The sequence below is a fragment of the Poecile atricapillus genome, chromosome 13, assembly GCF_030490865.1.
Source record: "Poecile atricapillus isolate bPoeAtr1 chromosome 13, bPoeAtr1.hap1, whole genome shotgun sequence".
Classification (NCBI taxonomy): Eukaryota; Metazoa; Chordata; class Aves; order Passeriformes; family Paridae; genus Poecile; species Poecile atricapillus.
The window spans coordinates 9853140-9869365 of record NC_081261.1 but is presented as its reverse complement, the minus strand read 5'-3'; the positions used below and the strand labels follow the sequence as shown (position 1 = coordinate 9869365).

At 49.5% G+C, this 16226-nt stretch overlaps 1 protein-coding gene across 5 annotated transcripts in view; it reads left to right on the top strand.

Annotated features, from left to right (window-relative positions):
• Positions 1–16226, top strand: part of TCF7 (transcription factor 7) — a 70639-nt gene that overhangs the window by 53879 nt on the left and 534 nt on the right. For 2 of the 5 annotated variants that reach the window (XM_058848960.1, XM_058848961.1), the window contains exons 5-10: positions 1017–1107; positions 5621–5707; positions 7400–7510; positions 7728–7890; positions 8098–8205; positions 10786–10834. In XM_058848960.1, coding sequence (XP_058704943.1) covers positions 1017–1107; positions 5621–5707; positions 7400–7510; positions 7728–7890; positions 8098–8205; positions 10786–10834 — 609 coding nt within the window. Of the gene's footprint in view, positions 1–1016; positions 1108–5620; positions 5708–7399; positions 7511–7727; positions 7891–8097; positions 8206–10785; positions 10835–12321; positions 12395–16226 lie in introns of all 5 variants that reach the window. The other 3 variants (XM_058848963.1, XM_058848962.1, XM_058848964.1) reach the window with 2 other exon arrangements.

The window sequence follows — 16226 nt, the reverse complement described above, 5'->3', positions numbered from 1 at the left end:
ACATATTCCTGTCAGGTCAGTTATACATTTATTTTAGCTGACTCCTAATAGAATGCTTAGAATCTGTTGGTGTCATTCCTAATTAATAAGGTACCATTCATGTACCTGGGAGAAAAGTCCAGTTGCAATTGCTTGCAGCTCATGACCAAATTAGTCCATGTATTTCTCATCTAGGACAGCCACTCAACAATCCCTGTTCCCAGTGTTTGTCTGAGGCTCGATAGCAGCCTCACTACACCACGCTGTGCCAGAGCTCAGCCCCAGCACCTCTCCAGTTTCCCAGTCCAGGGGTCAGCTGGAGGCTGTTTTTGCCAGTAGCACTGTGGTTGTCTGAGTCCCACCCGCAGCCCCAGGCACCACAGGATGTTTTCCAGCCCAGATAGGAACGAGTGGAGCGATGCTGCAGCTGTGTCCCCTGGCCATGCTGCCCATGCCAGCAGCTTTGAAGATCACATAGGGATTCCCCATACAAAGGGTGAATTCCCAGCTGGCACCATACCCACCTCCACAGTTCCTTGGCACCCGCAAAGCCGCAGAACACTTGTTTTGAACTCAAATTGCTTAAAATGAAGTTGGAAGTGTTGCCTGCTGGAGCATCCCCACTGCCTGCTCATGGGGGGTCCTGCAGATGACTGATGGAGAGGGAGCATAGGAATGGCTTTGACCATCCACTGAGCACTGGAGTGGGCTCTCTGGGAAGGGCAGAGGGGTGCCTGGAGTCAGCCAAATCCTTACCAAAGCACAGTCCTGCTCGGCCTCAGGTGGCATGGGGCAGCTATGATGCTTGTGCAAGAGCAAGATGCCTCCTCCACCCCCTCCTCATGTTTGTGATTTTGCAGCAATGTGGATGACCCACCACACCCCCACAGGGAGAACCACAGGAAGCACCATCCTGCCACTTGCAGATAGCTATTTCATATAGCTGTCCACAAGAGCTCATAGATGAAGCAGACAGGGGGTTGGGAGCCAGGGAATGCAGTTCCAGGTTCAACTCCTCTCCTTCTCCCTTCTTGCAGGAGTGCACCGTCCTTCCCAGACCTCAGACATCCCTGGTTTCTACCCCCTGCCCCCCGGTGGAGTCGGCCAGATCACGCCGTCGATGGGATGGTGAGTGAGGAGGGCTCGGTTCTGTGCAGCCCCAGCCCCACTGGATGTGTGGGACGGGGATGGGTCACTGAGCCAGCCACTGCAGCCGCTCTCTGTGACCTCCACGGTGCTTCCCTCCAGCTTCATGCCTCCTGTGTGCTGTGTGAAGAGGGAGGAGAATTTAGCCCTGTCTTGGAGGTGGGAGCAGACCTGTGGAGAGGCTGAAGGCTTCGTCCTGGCTGAGGCATCCCTGGAGAGGGGTTACAACCTGCCCAGTTCAAAAGTGACTTCTGCTTTACATCTGTCTGTGTGGATTAGGGAACCCAGAGAGAGTTTCCTACCCACCCCTCCTAATCACAGCAAAAGCCTTTTTTGAGTAGGAGGTAATTTTCTCCCTCCCTGAACTTTTCGGCACAAACAGTGCTTTTCCTGAGCATGCCACCAGCATGGAGTAATCCCGTGGGATGCTCCATCTGCCAGGCCATGGTGTTTCTTGGGATCTGACACACAGGAAAAAAGTACATCATGGCAGAGACCTGCCAGATGGCAGCCTGGGTACCTCAGTAGGTTACAGGTGGTAACCACTGCTCCAGCAGGCATGGGAAGGAGAGACCATGAGCTGGAGCACTCACAGAATGTACCCCCTGCATGCACCATCCCTGCAGAGCATCTTGCAAAGCACAGCCTGTTGGCAAACCTGCCCCAGGGACACAAGTTAAAAATACACCAGTGTGTTCTCTGTGGTCATTGCCACTGGCTTTTGTCCCCGTGACCATGAGCACACTGAGAGAGCGTGTCTGGCAGGTGCTGCCATGTGGGCATCATCACTCCTCAGATTAATATTTAATCCCCAGTGATGATGTAGGAACATGGCAGAGGCTGACAGGGAGAGTGGTGGCTGCAGGTGGCAGTTCAGGGTTTGCTGGGATGAGGAGAGAGTGTAGGGCAGGTGATGACAGGGACAGTTTCTCACAGTCCTGGTGGATAAAACCCTGGCAAAGCCTGGCAGAGAGCTTCAGGTACAAGAACCTATTGCAGAGTGGGAAAGGGGAAGCTGCTTAAAGCACAAAGTAAAATGTTAGCTTTTGCTTTGTTTTGTTTATGAATTTAATGTTCCAGATATTTAACCACAAAGAAACAGAGGATGAGGCCTTTGATACAGAGTCTGGCTTAAAAGAGATTACATTTTGCCTTCTGTGCTAAATCTGCTACTCTTGGGTGATGATTTAACTTCTCATATGATGTGATTCATCCTCAGGAAAAACAAGGACTAGGGTGACTGTGCTGTAACATGAAAGAAATAGTTGGAGTGGGGAGAAAGGAGCCTGTTTGTCAAATGGAATGTCCACTCCTGGGTTAGAATGATGCTGTTCAGACAGCCCTGGGCTCATGAAGGGAGAGCAGTCTGGTTTTTTATGGAGATTTTGTGGGGCAGTTGGTGGTAGAGAGAGCTTTCCTGGCTGAGAGCTGCTCCAGCATTGGTAGGGTTTGGCAGCCTCCTGCAGCCTCATCAGATGCCTTCATTAATGGCTAATAGAGCAGATACAGTAAAGCAACAAACGGCCTGACATGCAGAGAGGAGCACCTTGAGGCACATGTGTCTAATAGAGCTTTTGCTCATTCTTTTCCTTGCCCAAAATGTGTGGAAAGAGCCCCAAACCCACTTGTGGAGTGCCCAGTCCTCCGCTGAGGCTCAGCACACCGCTGTGGGTGGGTGCAGAAGCACTGAAGTTCATGGCAGCAGCAGGCAGCAGGAGCTGTGTGCCAGGGATGGATGTGCTGGGGATGATCATGCCAGGGATGTATCCCAGAGAAGCTGTGGCTGCCCCATCCCTGGATGCATCAAGGCCAGGATCTTGAGCAGCCTGGTCTAGAGGAAGGTGTCCCTGCACACAGCCAGGGATTGGAACTGGATAATCTTTAAAGTTCCTCCCAACTCAAACCATTACAGGATTCCATGGCTGTGCTGGTGCCACCAACTCAGCTGCCAGGCCAGGGCAGCTACACATGGGAAGCAACTTCTCCTCCACAAGCTGGCAGCAGGAGCTGGGCAGAAACTGGTTTTGTTCTCACTGAGCGTTTCAGGAGGAGGAGCTGCAATCACTCTCTGTAATTAAGCTGGGATGACAGTCAGATAAAAGCTTTCAAAAGTCCAGTCAAGTGAGTTTTGCTTCTGGGAGCCTGGCAGTTAACATTAGCCAGGAACCTGCAAATTGTGTCACTCACCTGTGCCCGGGGCCAAGCAGTGGTGCCATGGCAGCCTCTCCTCCACCATCCCACAGCCTGTATTCTGAGCCACCCTCCCATCACCAGTTGATCCTCTGGAAACAGGCTGAGAGAGCTGGGTTGTTCAGCATGGAGAAGTTTCCAGGGAGGCCTCAGAGCCCCTTCCCACACCTAAAAGGAGTTTATAAAAAAGAGGGAGATGGACTTGTTATATGGACAGATAGTGATAGGACAAGGGGGAGCAGTTTTGAGCTAAAAGAGGAGAGTTAGATCAGATGTTAGGAAAAAGTTCTTTACAACAGAGGGTAGTGAGGCCCTGGCACAGGTTACCCAGAGACACTGCAGCTGCCCCATCCCTGGAGGTGTTGATGATCAGGTCAGACAGGGCTTGGAGCATCTGGATCTAGTGAAAGGTATCCCTGCCCCTGGCAGGATCTTGGAATGAGACAAACTTTAAGGACCCTTCCAACCCAAACCAGTAATTCTGTGATAGGGGCTGTAATCGTGCACTCTCAACCATCAGGGACTGATTTTGCAGTTACTTTAATTCACATGCCAGAGGGACTTCAGATGAAGCTGCAAGTGCCCAGCTCCATTCCTATACCAATGTCCTGGCCTCTGGAGCAACACAGGTTGCTTCTGGATTAGCTACAAGTGTTTTCTCGGCCCTGGGGCAGTTGCCTCCAACTTCAAAAGTTGTTTCAGTTTCCCGGTGAGCAGCAGCACTTGCCTGTTTGTTGGTGTGTTTATACCCACCAACATCTGAGGGCTTGGAGAGGGCTTCTGCCTGCCAGGGTGTAAACAGCCCCAGCTGCCTTTCCTGCAGACAGATCCCACAGATTTCAGTCAAGCCAATACACAGCAGCAGGAACAGGAGCCTCCTTCCTGCCCAGCATAGCTCAGGGCTCTGACTGCTGCCCTGCTGTCATTATTCCTCTTCAGGGCAGAAACTTGTTTTTAGCCCCAAAAACTCCAAGGCATCCAGAAGCTTGGGTCCTTTACAGTGCATCATACTTAATGATGATGGACTTTTTGTGGATTTTTTCATCATTAGAGCTGAAAATAGCTGGTCCTGGGTTTAGGTACAGCTCTGTGCAGCCTGGCCAGAGGAGTGTGAGTACCAGCACAGTTGTAAGCACCCCATTGTGCCCCATTCCTGGAAGTGTTCAAGGCCTGGTGGGATGGCATTTGGAGCAACCTGATAATAGTGGAAGATGTCCCTGCTCATGGCAGGGTGGGTTGGAATGAGATGAGCTTTAAGGTCCCTTCCAACCTAAAGCATTCTTTTATTTTAAGGTCCCTTCCAAGCTAAACCATTCTGTAATTCTATGATTTCAGTTTCCTTGTGCAGTTTTAGGCTAGAATCATCTTTTGGCAGGTTTGCAGAACAAGCCAAGGTATTTTTGAGCTATTTCCATATGAAAATGTGAGGGTTCCCTTGCTGGGAACAGCAAGGAACTTCCTGCATAGTTATTTTACTATCTCAAAAATTATTTCCAGCCCCAGGTCTGATACATGCCTGGTCCCCAGTATGAAACAACTTTCAAAAAGAATGCAGGACTGAGCTTTTGTCTTCTTTAAAACTGATAGGTGTCCTTAAAAGGATGTGCTGGGGAAACCAGAGCGTTCCTGAGGCACAAAGGCAGGGTAGGTACTTTCTCTCCAGACTGCAGGAGTCTCCTGTGCTTGGGGCATCACAGTGTCACAAAGTAGATGAAGTTGGAAGTGACCACAGTGGTCATCTGGCCCAACCTCTCTGCTCAAGCAGAGCTGTTCCAGAGCACATGGCCCAGGATTGCATCCAGACAGTCCTGGGATATCTCCAGTAAGGGAGGCTCCACACCTTCTCTGGGTCACCTGTTCCAGTGCTTGGTCACTGCACAGTAAGGAAGTTTCCTCGTATTTATCCTCCTGGTGCAGCTTCTTAGGCACCACACAGAGATTCTCAGCAGGCTTTAATTTTTTTTTCTGGTCCCACTGTGCTCTTTTGAGCAACTTCTTCTGTGCAATAGCAACATCTCCTGATTTTTCAGCATGCCTCTGCACTTTGCATTGTTACCAGGTAAACTCAAAGCTGCAGTGTTGGTCAGTACCAGGGGCAGAAGGGGGTCAGAATTGTATCCAAGCTTTTAGGAAGGCCCAGGTTCTCTCAAAATAACATCCAAAGCCCACACTGCCCCTCGAGCCTAAGGGACACCGAGTGTCTGCCCAACAGGGGCATCAGTGCTGAGCCCCATTAGCAAAGGGTATCTTTAGGAAATACCACGTAGCTGTGGATACTTTATAGACTCTTTCTTCCTGATCCCAGGCAGAGCCAGTCTGTCTATCCGCTCCCGTCATGTGGATTTAGACAGCCGTATTCGTCAGCGCTTTCTGCTGGGGCTTCTTTCTCCAGGTGAGTATGAGCTGTGTGAGACAGGGCAGCTCGGCTGGTCACGCAGCTTGCAGTTTGTGCAGCAGGAGCTTGCAGCAGACCACAGCCACCCAGGGACAGCCACACACCCTGCCCAGGGCAGCCGTGGGAAGAGAAGGCACTTTGAGGCAGTGTCTGGTTCAAAGGGTGCTCAGGGGAATGTTGAGGATGAAGGATGCACAGCGGTTGGGTTTTATTCAGCAGAACTCTAAAGAGAGTCAAAAACTCCAGCCTTCAGCTCAGCATTGGGAAAATGGGGTGGAATCCATAGCTCAGGATTTTTCTCCGTGTCACTTCCCTAATCCTGTTGTGTCCCTGCTGCCGTCACCGCTTTGCTCTGCAGAGATGGATCTGGTTTATTTGTCTCAGCTTTAAAAGCAGGGCAGGAGGGGGCAGTGATTTGCTGCCCTCCCATCAGCACAAGTCATTTCTGTGAGATGTAAATACAGCTTCTGCCTTCAGGTGAGCAAAATGCATTCCCTGTGGATGGGAATCACAGAGCCCAGCTCTTCCAGGTGTGCTGCTGGCCAAAGCCCTTGTGGCTCCATAGGGATGCCAGGGCCACACCAGCTTTTGCTTCGGCTTCGTGTTGTCCTGAAGAGCTGTTAGTGGAGATTTCCCACAGGAAGACCATCCAAACCCTTCCTCATGCAAACACTTAGCCGTGCAGAAACCTGGATCCATGCAACCCTCAATCCATACAACACTTGATCCATGCATCCCTTGATCCATGGAGCCCCTTAGCTCTGCAGAAGAGGGGAGGGAGTGCTGCCAGCCCTCCTTTCTCGCAAGGTATCACTCATGCACAGCCTCAAAAGTGAAGGCAAACAGAGCTAATGGTTCCCTGTGGAGCCCCAGTAGCCTTCCTGAGCTCCTGCTGCAGGATTTTGGGCTGGATTTTGCAGCACTGCTGCAGCCGAGAAAGTACACCTGGTCAGATAAGGATCAGACTGTGCTGGAGTATTAAATTAAACAGCTTTTCTTTTCGTGCCAGCATATCTAATGAACAGTTCATCTCCCATGGGCAATTCTGCCATCTCAAGCTGCAGTCATAAAGTGGCAAGCTTGGCAAAGCTGACTTTGCTGGCTTTATCCTCCAAAACTCCGAAGAGAGCTAATGAAGCCTGAGAGCTAATGAGACCTCTCGTGATCTCAGCCCATATTGTGGGAGAGCATTGCTTAGGCAAGGTGCACCTCCTAGAGTTGCACTTGGGTTCATGTTCAGACTTAGACTATTTCTGTTAAAAGAAAGATGCGGGGTGGTCCTAATCTCTCCCATCCAAACCCCAGGTTGAGTTTGTTGTTCCTTCCTACAGTGCTAATGAGATACTGCAACAACAGAGATCTGAGTAGCTGAAACCGCTGGGTGAAAGTGCCCTTGATCTCAGCCAGGCTGGTTCCTGTTGCAGGCAGGTTCCCTCACTGTGGCACCGGATCCTTTCCATCCACACGCCCAGGGCTTCACCAGCCGTGCCACAAGGGTGACCAAGGGTGGTGGGCACTGCCTGCTCCCCACCAGCCTGGCAGCTCCTGCGTGCTTTCCATGTCCTCGCTTCCATCTGCTTCCGCACGGCAGAGCGCGCTCCGAGGGACGCCGCCCTGGCTGCTCGGCACCCACAGTGTCCCCAGCCCGGCACTGCCCTCCCGGCACGGCTCACCCGCTCTCTGTTGCAGGTTCACCCACCCACTGATGCTGGGCTCTGGCATGCACACCACCGGCATCCCGCACCCCGCCATCGTGCCCCACTCCGGCAAGCAAGAGATGGAGCACTACGACCGAAACATGTGAGTGGGAAGTGCTGGCTCAGCAGCATCAGCAGCTCAACACCCGTTTCATTTATCACTCTCAGTGCTCAAATGGCAGGAGGATGGATAAACATGGAGCTGTGCATCTGAGGAGCAAATCTCAGGCCCCCCCCACCTGCTCGTGCTGTTGGGTTGTTTTGGGGTCAAGTCTTCTGGTGGCTCTGATGCTGACAGCCCCTCCTTTTGTCCCACCAAGGAAACCTCAACCAGAACCAAAGAGAGAGAAGGAAGCAAAGAAGCCCACTATTAAGAAGCCCCTGAACGCTTTCATGTTGTATATGAAAGAAATGCGGGCAAAAGTCATCGCTGAGTGCACCCTGAAAGAGAGTGCTGCCATCAACCAGATCTTGGGAAGGAGGGTAAGAGCTCATGGGGTCTGGTGTCATCACCTAGTGCCACATCCCTGTCCCTTGCAGCTGCTCTCAAGTACAGAACAAGCACCTGCTTCAAATCTGGGTGCTCTTATCCCATAAACATCGGGGGCTGGATGTGTCCTGGGGCGGGGTGGCCTCGGTGGGCTGGGCTGGGACAGCAGAGCCATGCTTCACTGCTGTTTGTCCTTGCAGTGGCACGCGCTGTCCCGCGAGGAACAAGCCAAGTACTACGAACTGGCTCGCAAGGAACGGCAGCTCCACATGCAGCTCTACCCCGGCTGGTCTGCCAGAGACAACTACGTGAGTGCCACCATACTCAGACCCCCACCCTGTGGCATGGCCCACAATGGCCTGGGGGGCTGGCTGGTGTTTATCAAACACCTGGTCCTGGAAATGCCTTTCCTGGCAGCACAAGAGCCATAGAAATTCATATTTCAGGAGTATTTTGAACACCCTATTGGCTTATTGCCTGTCCAAAGCATGAACGATACAGCCCCCAGCAACCACAAGCATTTATTTGCTTATTGTCCAAGCAAATAGAAATAGGAAGGGAAGCTTTTAAGTGCTGTGGATATATCTTTGGAAATACAATTTTATGGAAGCAAACTGCTCTGTGCATCTTGGACAGCAGCTGAGGTATCTGTGAGGGTGGGGAGGCCCTGGCACAGGTTGCCCAGAGCAGCTGTGGCTGCCCCATCCCTGGGAGTGTTCAAGGTCAAGTTGGACAGGGCTTGGAGCAACCAGGTCTAGTGGAAAGTGTCCCTGCTCTTGTCAGGGTGTTAGAACAGGATGTGTTTGAGATTCCTTTCAACCCAAATAATTCTATGATTCTGGGATTTAAAATAGTGGCTCTTTTTGTAGGGGGTCTTTTTTTGCGACTTTCATGACTGTTTTGATATTAAATGTCTAACAAGCTCATTAGTGAACTGAAGCAAAGCATATATAAGTCTTCAGATGTCTGTCCATCCACGTATCTCCCTCATTTCTCTCATAGATACTTTCTTACCCCTGGGAGCTAGGCAGTGAGTGCCCTTCCTTCCCACACTGACTCCAGCCCTCGTCCTTCCAGAATGACAAAACTCCACCAAGGGCAGTGCAACACCCGTAAACAGACCCAAACCACCCCAAACTCCCCCCAAAAACAGAGGGCAGAGATAATTCAGAAACAGCAGATGTGATGGGAAGCCCCCAGCCCACACTTTGATGGGCACACATCTGGAGGGCATCAGCATTGCTGAGAGCATGGCACCATCTTCCTCCAAGAGCAAGCATATCCTCCATGGAAATCCCAGTCCTGTATCATTTTTATCTGGTTCCTTGGGGAACCAAGGGCTGGTTCCTTTCTACAGAAGATAGATTACATGCTCCAAAAGTGCATATTGGTCCTCCCAGCACTGTAAACTAGCTGGTTTGGGTGTTGAGGTTGTTGGTAGAGATGCTTTTCTCTCCAAAGTTGAGCAGGGTTGAGGAGGAGGAGGAAAGTAGGTCTCTTGTGCAGCACATGATGCAGATATCAGGCAGGAAATACAGTTGCTCCCCCACTGAAGAAAAAGCTTACTGCAGCTCAGAGCTTTCCACCTTCACTCAAACCACAAGAAGTCATATAAGAAGTCACAGGTCAAAGGCAGCCCTGGGAGCTGCCTGTACCACACAACCAGATTTGCCCCCATGCTGCTGTGCCCTCATTAAACAGGGGCATTATTAGGGGACGAGGGGAGCTGCTGCATCTTGTGAATCAGAGGCAGTTTGGGGATAAAATAGGACTTTTTTATTAGTGAAAGAAGAATGAGAGATGGGTCCAGAATTGCAAAAGCACTGAAATAGATTAGTATTATTGAAAAATAAATTTCTGGGGATTTCCTAAAACTTTCTTTCCCATTTGGAGTCAGGGAATATCAAGCACCAGTTTCAGTTTGGGTATAAAGCACCACATTAAAGCACGTTTTGGAAATAGGAAAGGTTCTAAAATGGATCAAGTGCTTTTTAGAAACATAAGGAGGAGAAATAAGAATATGACAGGAGCACATCAGCTATTAATCATACTCTCTCCACTGCATGCAGCAAATCTTGTTTCATTCTATTAATGTCATTAAACTTATTAATTAAGTTATCACTTCATTAATTAAAGCAATAATGGGTAGGATCCCCAGGTGAGATGCATCAGAGTTTTGAGGAGTTTTGGTGGGAGCTGGCACAGGTGCTGAGCGGCACAGGCACAGGCACCGGCTTTATTTCAGCTGGTTTACATCCACTAACATTTTCCCTTACACTTTCTGACACAGCCTGCAGCATAAATCCGGGTCTTAGCTGTGTTTGCAGCGTAGTCCTGGACTCAAAAACCAGAGCATGGAGCAGTGTGTTGGGAAGAAGATGGAGCAGACATGGGGGTAGGAGTGGGGACACGACTGCCACCGCCTCTTGAGTTTATTGCAGTTTCTAAATATGCACAGATCTCATGCAAAGTGCTGAGCCAAAATGCCTGTGGTGCTGGATCTGGGGGTATTGGAAATTAGGGTTAATCCCTGAGAAAAGGCACAAGCCCAAATGAATTTGTGCTGTGCAAAAGCCATAGCAAGTGCGCAAAAACACGTTTGGGTTTCACGTTGAGAGTTCCTCCTGGGTTTCTTCTTAGGAGCGTTGGAATGGGAAGAAGGGAAAGGAAGGGGACACCCTCACAGATAAACCTGAATAGTCCCTTTGCAGCCTTTCCCAGTTTGTCTCCTCCTGGAATGGGCTGAGCCAGCAGCCCATTCCAGGCTCTTACCAGATTTTACCTGGGAGGCAGCAGCCATCCCCAGCATCTAGTCCAGCCCCAAAAGCTCTGCACAGCACCCTCAGGTTTCTGGAGCACAGATAACAGCTTTTCCTTTGATTTCCTAGGGGAAAAAGAAGAGACGAACACGGGAAAAGCAGCAAGATTCCAACTCAGGTACGTGTGTGCAGCCTGGCAGCTTTTTGGCACACTTCCTGTTTTCCTGCTCAGATGGGAGAATCCAAAGCAGTTGTTGTGTTTTCTTTCATTCTCCTGAGCTTAACTAGAGAAATACACACTCTATATTTTTTTAAGCTATGGTAAATTAACATTTCTGTGACTTTTTAATAGACATGTTGGATTTAAAACATGGGTAGTATGTGAAAACTGAAAAGTTTGGATTTTGGCAAACGTGTAACTTCATAGAAACTATCAGACCTACAGATGTTATTAACTAAAGAAAACTCCTCTCAAATACATCCATATTGTGTGTGGTATGAAATGTAGTGGTTGGACTTAAGATCACTCATGGGACTACTCCAGGTTTGGTTGTCATTTCAAAGCAATGTGGAGTCGAAGCAGTCATACTAAACCCCACCTCCCTGTTCCACCCTGATGATTAGAAAAGGCCATTTTGACAGATTTCAGCTGGTCACAGGCACATTCCCATCATCCAAGTCTATTCATGTGCTGATTTCTGAAGCATTTCAGCCATGTCAGGAATAAATATTATCTGTACCAATAAACATTCATTAAAAAGGGAATCATTATCAAGAGATGCATCCCAGTAATACCTTCAGTTTAATTAACACTGTTGATCTCATTCAGTGACGAGTCTGATAAGAGAAATACAAGCTTTTAGGCATTTATGTAGAGTGCATTGTATATTTTTATATATCCATATATATGTCTTGTCTGTGTGATGCAAAAATGATAATTTCGCCTGTTACAGATTGAGAACTAACTACTGGTTGTATGCAACAAGACACTGATGGTGGTTCAAAGAGAGAGGCTGAATCCAGAACAGAACTGTGCTGTTCCAATCTCATTTACAACACCAGAGAAAAACATGATGGGCCTGAAATCAAACTGGGCTTCACCCTAATGAGTCCTGTAATTATACAGTAAAACAGCAATGGTTTAGGAAAGGCCATGGAGAAGAAGCTTTTCCATTAAAACTGGAAGGGGTATGATGGGGGCAGAGTGGAATACCTGGGCCTAGGTCTCCTTGGTGCTAACTCTGCTTTCAGCCTGCTTCTGCAACATTTCCTCCTCTTTTCTCCGTGCATAGTCCAAGCTTGCTGGCAGCCTGCATAGTGCTGCTGGAAAGGCAGGGAGCAGGTAAGGATGCAGATACCAGAGTCACCTCTGGGATTTGGCAGCTTTTCCAGACTTAAGAAATTTGAAGAGCTGTGAATTTCCCTTCAGTTGTCCACCTTCCTCAAAGCAGTTTCCCAAACCACCTCCAGCTGCCAGCAGTGATCACTTTTTTCCAGGTGGTGCCAGCGCCATTCTGTAGCAGAAAATAATGGGATTGTAGTCTGTTAGTCATGTGTTCAAGTGGCTAAAATGATGTTGCCTCTTTTCTTCCTCGTGCTCCTCCTCCTCTTTGTGCCTCTGCCTTGCCCATTCTCCGCCGCGTGCTTCTGTGCTTCTGTGTTCAGATCCTGCCTCTCCTAAGAAATGCAGAGCTCGCTTTGGCCTCAACCAACAAATGGACTGGTGCGGCCCGTGCAGGTGTGTATTGGCATCTCGTCACTGCTGGGTGTTCCTGGGACAGTGGGTTCAGCTCCAGGTGTTGTTCTGCAGCCATCCCGGCACCAGCGAGGGCTGCTCCATCCAGGCAGGGATGGGGTGTGATCTGGGCATCCTCCGGAGTTTTCTGAGCTGCAAAGGACAGGCTGTACTCTGGGATTTTTATCCCTTCCAGGGCAGTGTTGGTTTAGTGCTGTACATATTCCCCAGCTGATAGACTTCCCTGGTCTTAAAAGCTTATTTCCAGGATGGAGACTTCTGTGACCCTGACATGAGGGGTTTTTTTTCCCTCCATTAGTGCTTTCCAATCTCATTAGTGGCACCCTAGGGCCAGCAGTGAGGATTTAATGGGTTTCTTTCTTCTGTTTATACTGGGCTAACCATGTATTTCAAGATCCAGCTCTTCCTGAGCCTTAAATTTTGCAGTATCCACCATGGGTGGGGTGGGACAGCCTCAAGCAGCAAAACAGAGCAGTGCTGTGCTCCTCAGGCTCCCAGAGATGGATTTGGCCATGCAGTAGTGAAGTTCCCATCAACCAAGTGCTGCTTGGCTCAGATGGGCTGCAAAGGCAGCCAGGCAGAGAAAGCTCCTGAGAGCTTCTGGATCTGGGTGCCAGAGCAGAGAGACTCCAGCTTGGACAGAGGTCTGCAATTTGCAGTTTTACACCAATACATTGAGGAAAAAGGTGGAAGTAAAGTACTGCTTGATGTGTTCACTTCAGCTTGAAGTGACTAAAATAATTTAGTCAACTCAAATCTAGCCCAGACCTTGCTGCACCCACTCCCTGTGGCTGAGCCCCATGTGAGCTCCCCTCCTGCACCTCAGTGTGCCACAACAGCCACAAACTCTGTTTGCCTTTTACTCCCTGAGTAGTGTTATCAAGCACTGTTTTTTAATTAAGAATTCAGACAGAGCTCCCGTGGTGTCTCATTAATACTGGACTGTCCAGAGGGGACTGCTGGAGCGCCCCATGCCTCCTGCAGCTGTGCCACCAGGCTGAGTGCCCATTCTTACATGGACACTTCTTCCACCTTCCCTCTGCCTCCATTCCAGCTCTGAACTCAGCTTCTTCTCTGCACGGCTTCCCAATTAACACAGGCTGCTGGAGTGCCCAGACCTTGGCATGTTCTTCTTGTGTCCCCTGTGTAACCTTGCCCTGGTCAGCCAGAGCTGCTCTGCAATTCCCATACTAACGTGCTGCTGCCACTCAGGGGCTCCTGTCCAACGTACTCTGCTCACCTGTAGAGAGAACGACTTCCCCAGGAGGATTTCCATGCCACAGGAGAAGTTAACTCATTAAGACTGGGTGTTCCTGCTCTAGAGCTTTCACACACCTCCCCCGTACCCTGGACAAACACTCCAAGGTGCTGTAGTTTCCAAAGGGAGAGGGATAAATTCCCTTAAATAGAGAGGAATAAACCCCTTTAGCTGTGTAACACCCACCTCAGCATAACCCATGGACTGGGCCATTATCAGCAGTCTGTAGTATCACATCTGCTTTTTTCTCCCTGTTATTTTAAATCCAATGAATCAATGGACACATTCCTGTAATCTTAAACAGGTCATTGAAACTATCCTGCAGCTACTCCCAAGATGTCTCTGGGAAACACAGCTCCTCCTCAGGCTTGTCTCTGGGGAATTACTACCCATGGAAAATACCCTCGAGTTAAATACTCAGTTCAGCTGAACTGTCATGTTTCCTATCGCATTAATTGGGTCAGCATGGCTAACGATGGAACTGACAGCAGTAATAGCACTGCTCTTGTTCACATCCAGTGCAAGTCATGTTTAATACTGGACTAGTTAATACACAGTCTCACCCTATCTGGTTTTTCATTAGGAAGATCAAAGAAAGGTGCGTGCCTGCATTAGTGAGTTCTCCATTTGATCCATTTTCTTCAAATGAGACAGCTGAGGCAGGGAGCCAGGTGGGAGATGTTCTTTTACCTGTTTCTAGCTGTAAAGGCTCCAGCAGATGAATTGTCCCTTCAATACTATTAAGGTGACATCTTGAGAGTTCTTTTGTTTGAGGATCTACACTGAGGTGCTCAAGGATCCAAGGCAGGTAGCATGAGGGAGCTGTCATGTGGAGAGAAGGAAAAGCAGCTCAACAAAGAGTGAACACAAGATAGTGTGAGACTCTGGACAACCAGGGGTAGTTAAAATAATCTGAATGTACAAGACAACACCTGGAACTCAGGATAAATACTGAACAGAATTGTCACAGGATGTGAAGGAATCGTGGCAAAACCCAGCTACAGCAAGAATGATGTGTGACTTGTATTTTTGATGCCCCCAAATCGTAACATCCAAACAAGTGGGGAACCTGAATGCTTCTTCCAGGAGGGATGAAGGGAGGCTGGTCCTTGCCCCCTAAGGCAGGTGCTGCTCAGTCCCAGCAGATTTCTTGCTAGAAGAGCAGGACTGGGTGAGGGAGCTGCCCCCAATGGGTACTGTCCTGTAAAAACCCCTTTGGGTCAGTAAAGCCATCCCTAGATGATGAGCTCTGTCACATTTCACAGAATGGAAGCATGAGTCTGTCACCACTGCAAGACCATTCATATACCCTTCTGGCAAATCTCTCTCCCTAGTGACTGCCCACCTTGCATTTTGTACCTATACTCCACTTCCCAAGGGAGAGGCCACAGCAAACATTTCCTTTCCAGGAACCCCGTGGGCTGAAGTGTAATTGGTAGCTCTGTCAAGGCTCATTTTCCCTTAGCTCAGTGAGCAAGTTAAAGGTGGTCTGCCCTCCAAGGAGTAAGAAGTCCTCTGAAGACCTCAGGACTATTCCAACTTTTAAGTCAGGACCTCAGACACCCTCAGACCATCTCCCTCCAGCCAGTCCCAGGGCATTTCCTTCTCTTTTCCTGAATGGTTGCTGAGCACATTTCTGCTCAGCTGTACCATTAAGTTGTCCTTGGAGGTGAGGATGAATGGGAAGTACACTGAGATGCAGAGACAGGGTAGAAAAGGAGAGCTGAGAGCTAAGGCCAGGTTGGATGATACTTGGAGCAACCTCTGTCTAGTGTGAGATGTCCCTGCATGTGACAGGGACATTGAAATGGGATAAGCTTTAAAGACCCTTCCAACCCAAACCAGTCCATGGTTCCAAGTAGATTATACTGTGCACAGGGCTAGGAAAGTGCTGGGAAATGGCTCTTGGAACCTTCAGATTTTGGGATGAGAAAAGCCATGGCTGGTGTGAAGGGCAGTGTCCTAGCAGAGCACAACCTGGTGCTGCTGCTAAGCACAGTGGTGCTGACATGCCCTGTGACACCAGTGCACACGACTGTCCCTGGGCCCTGCGTGGGCTCTGCGGCAGGTGGGGAGGGGACCCATGGTGGAGAATGCTTTAGTCCTGAACATGTGAGATCCAGGCATCCACGCAGAATTCGAGCAGTTGGGGTGGTGGCTGGTGAGGAATGACCTCACAGGTTGGGTTTTTATTATTATTTTGATTTTTCTTTTAAATTGTTTGGGGTGTTTATTTATATTGTAATTTTGAATTTTTATTGTCTCACTTTATATTATTATCTTCATCTCATGGCTTTGATAATTATTATTATTTTTGGGTTAGTTTTTTTTTCCCTTTTTTGCTGTTTCCGTTTTTATTCCTGCATTTTTGTTTTTACTCCTGTTTGATGCCCTCCTGCTCCTCCTGTCCCGTTGCGGCCGAGCCCCTTCCCGCGGGCCCCGCTCCCGGCGCGCCGGCGCCGCCTGGCGGTGTCCCCGCAGCGCTGCAGCGCCATCCCGGCCCTGCGGCGAGAAGGGGACGGCGGATCCGCGGGGCTGCCCGGGGGGCTCTCCCGT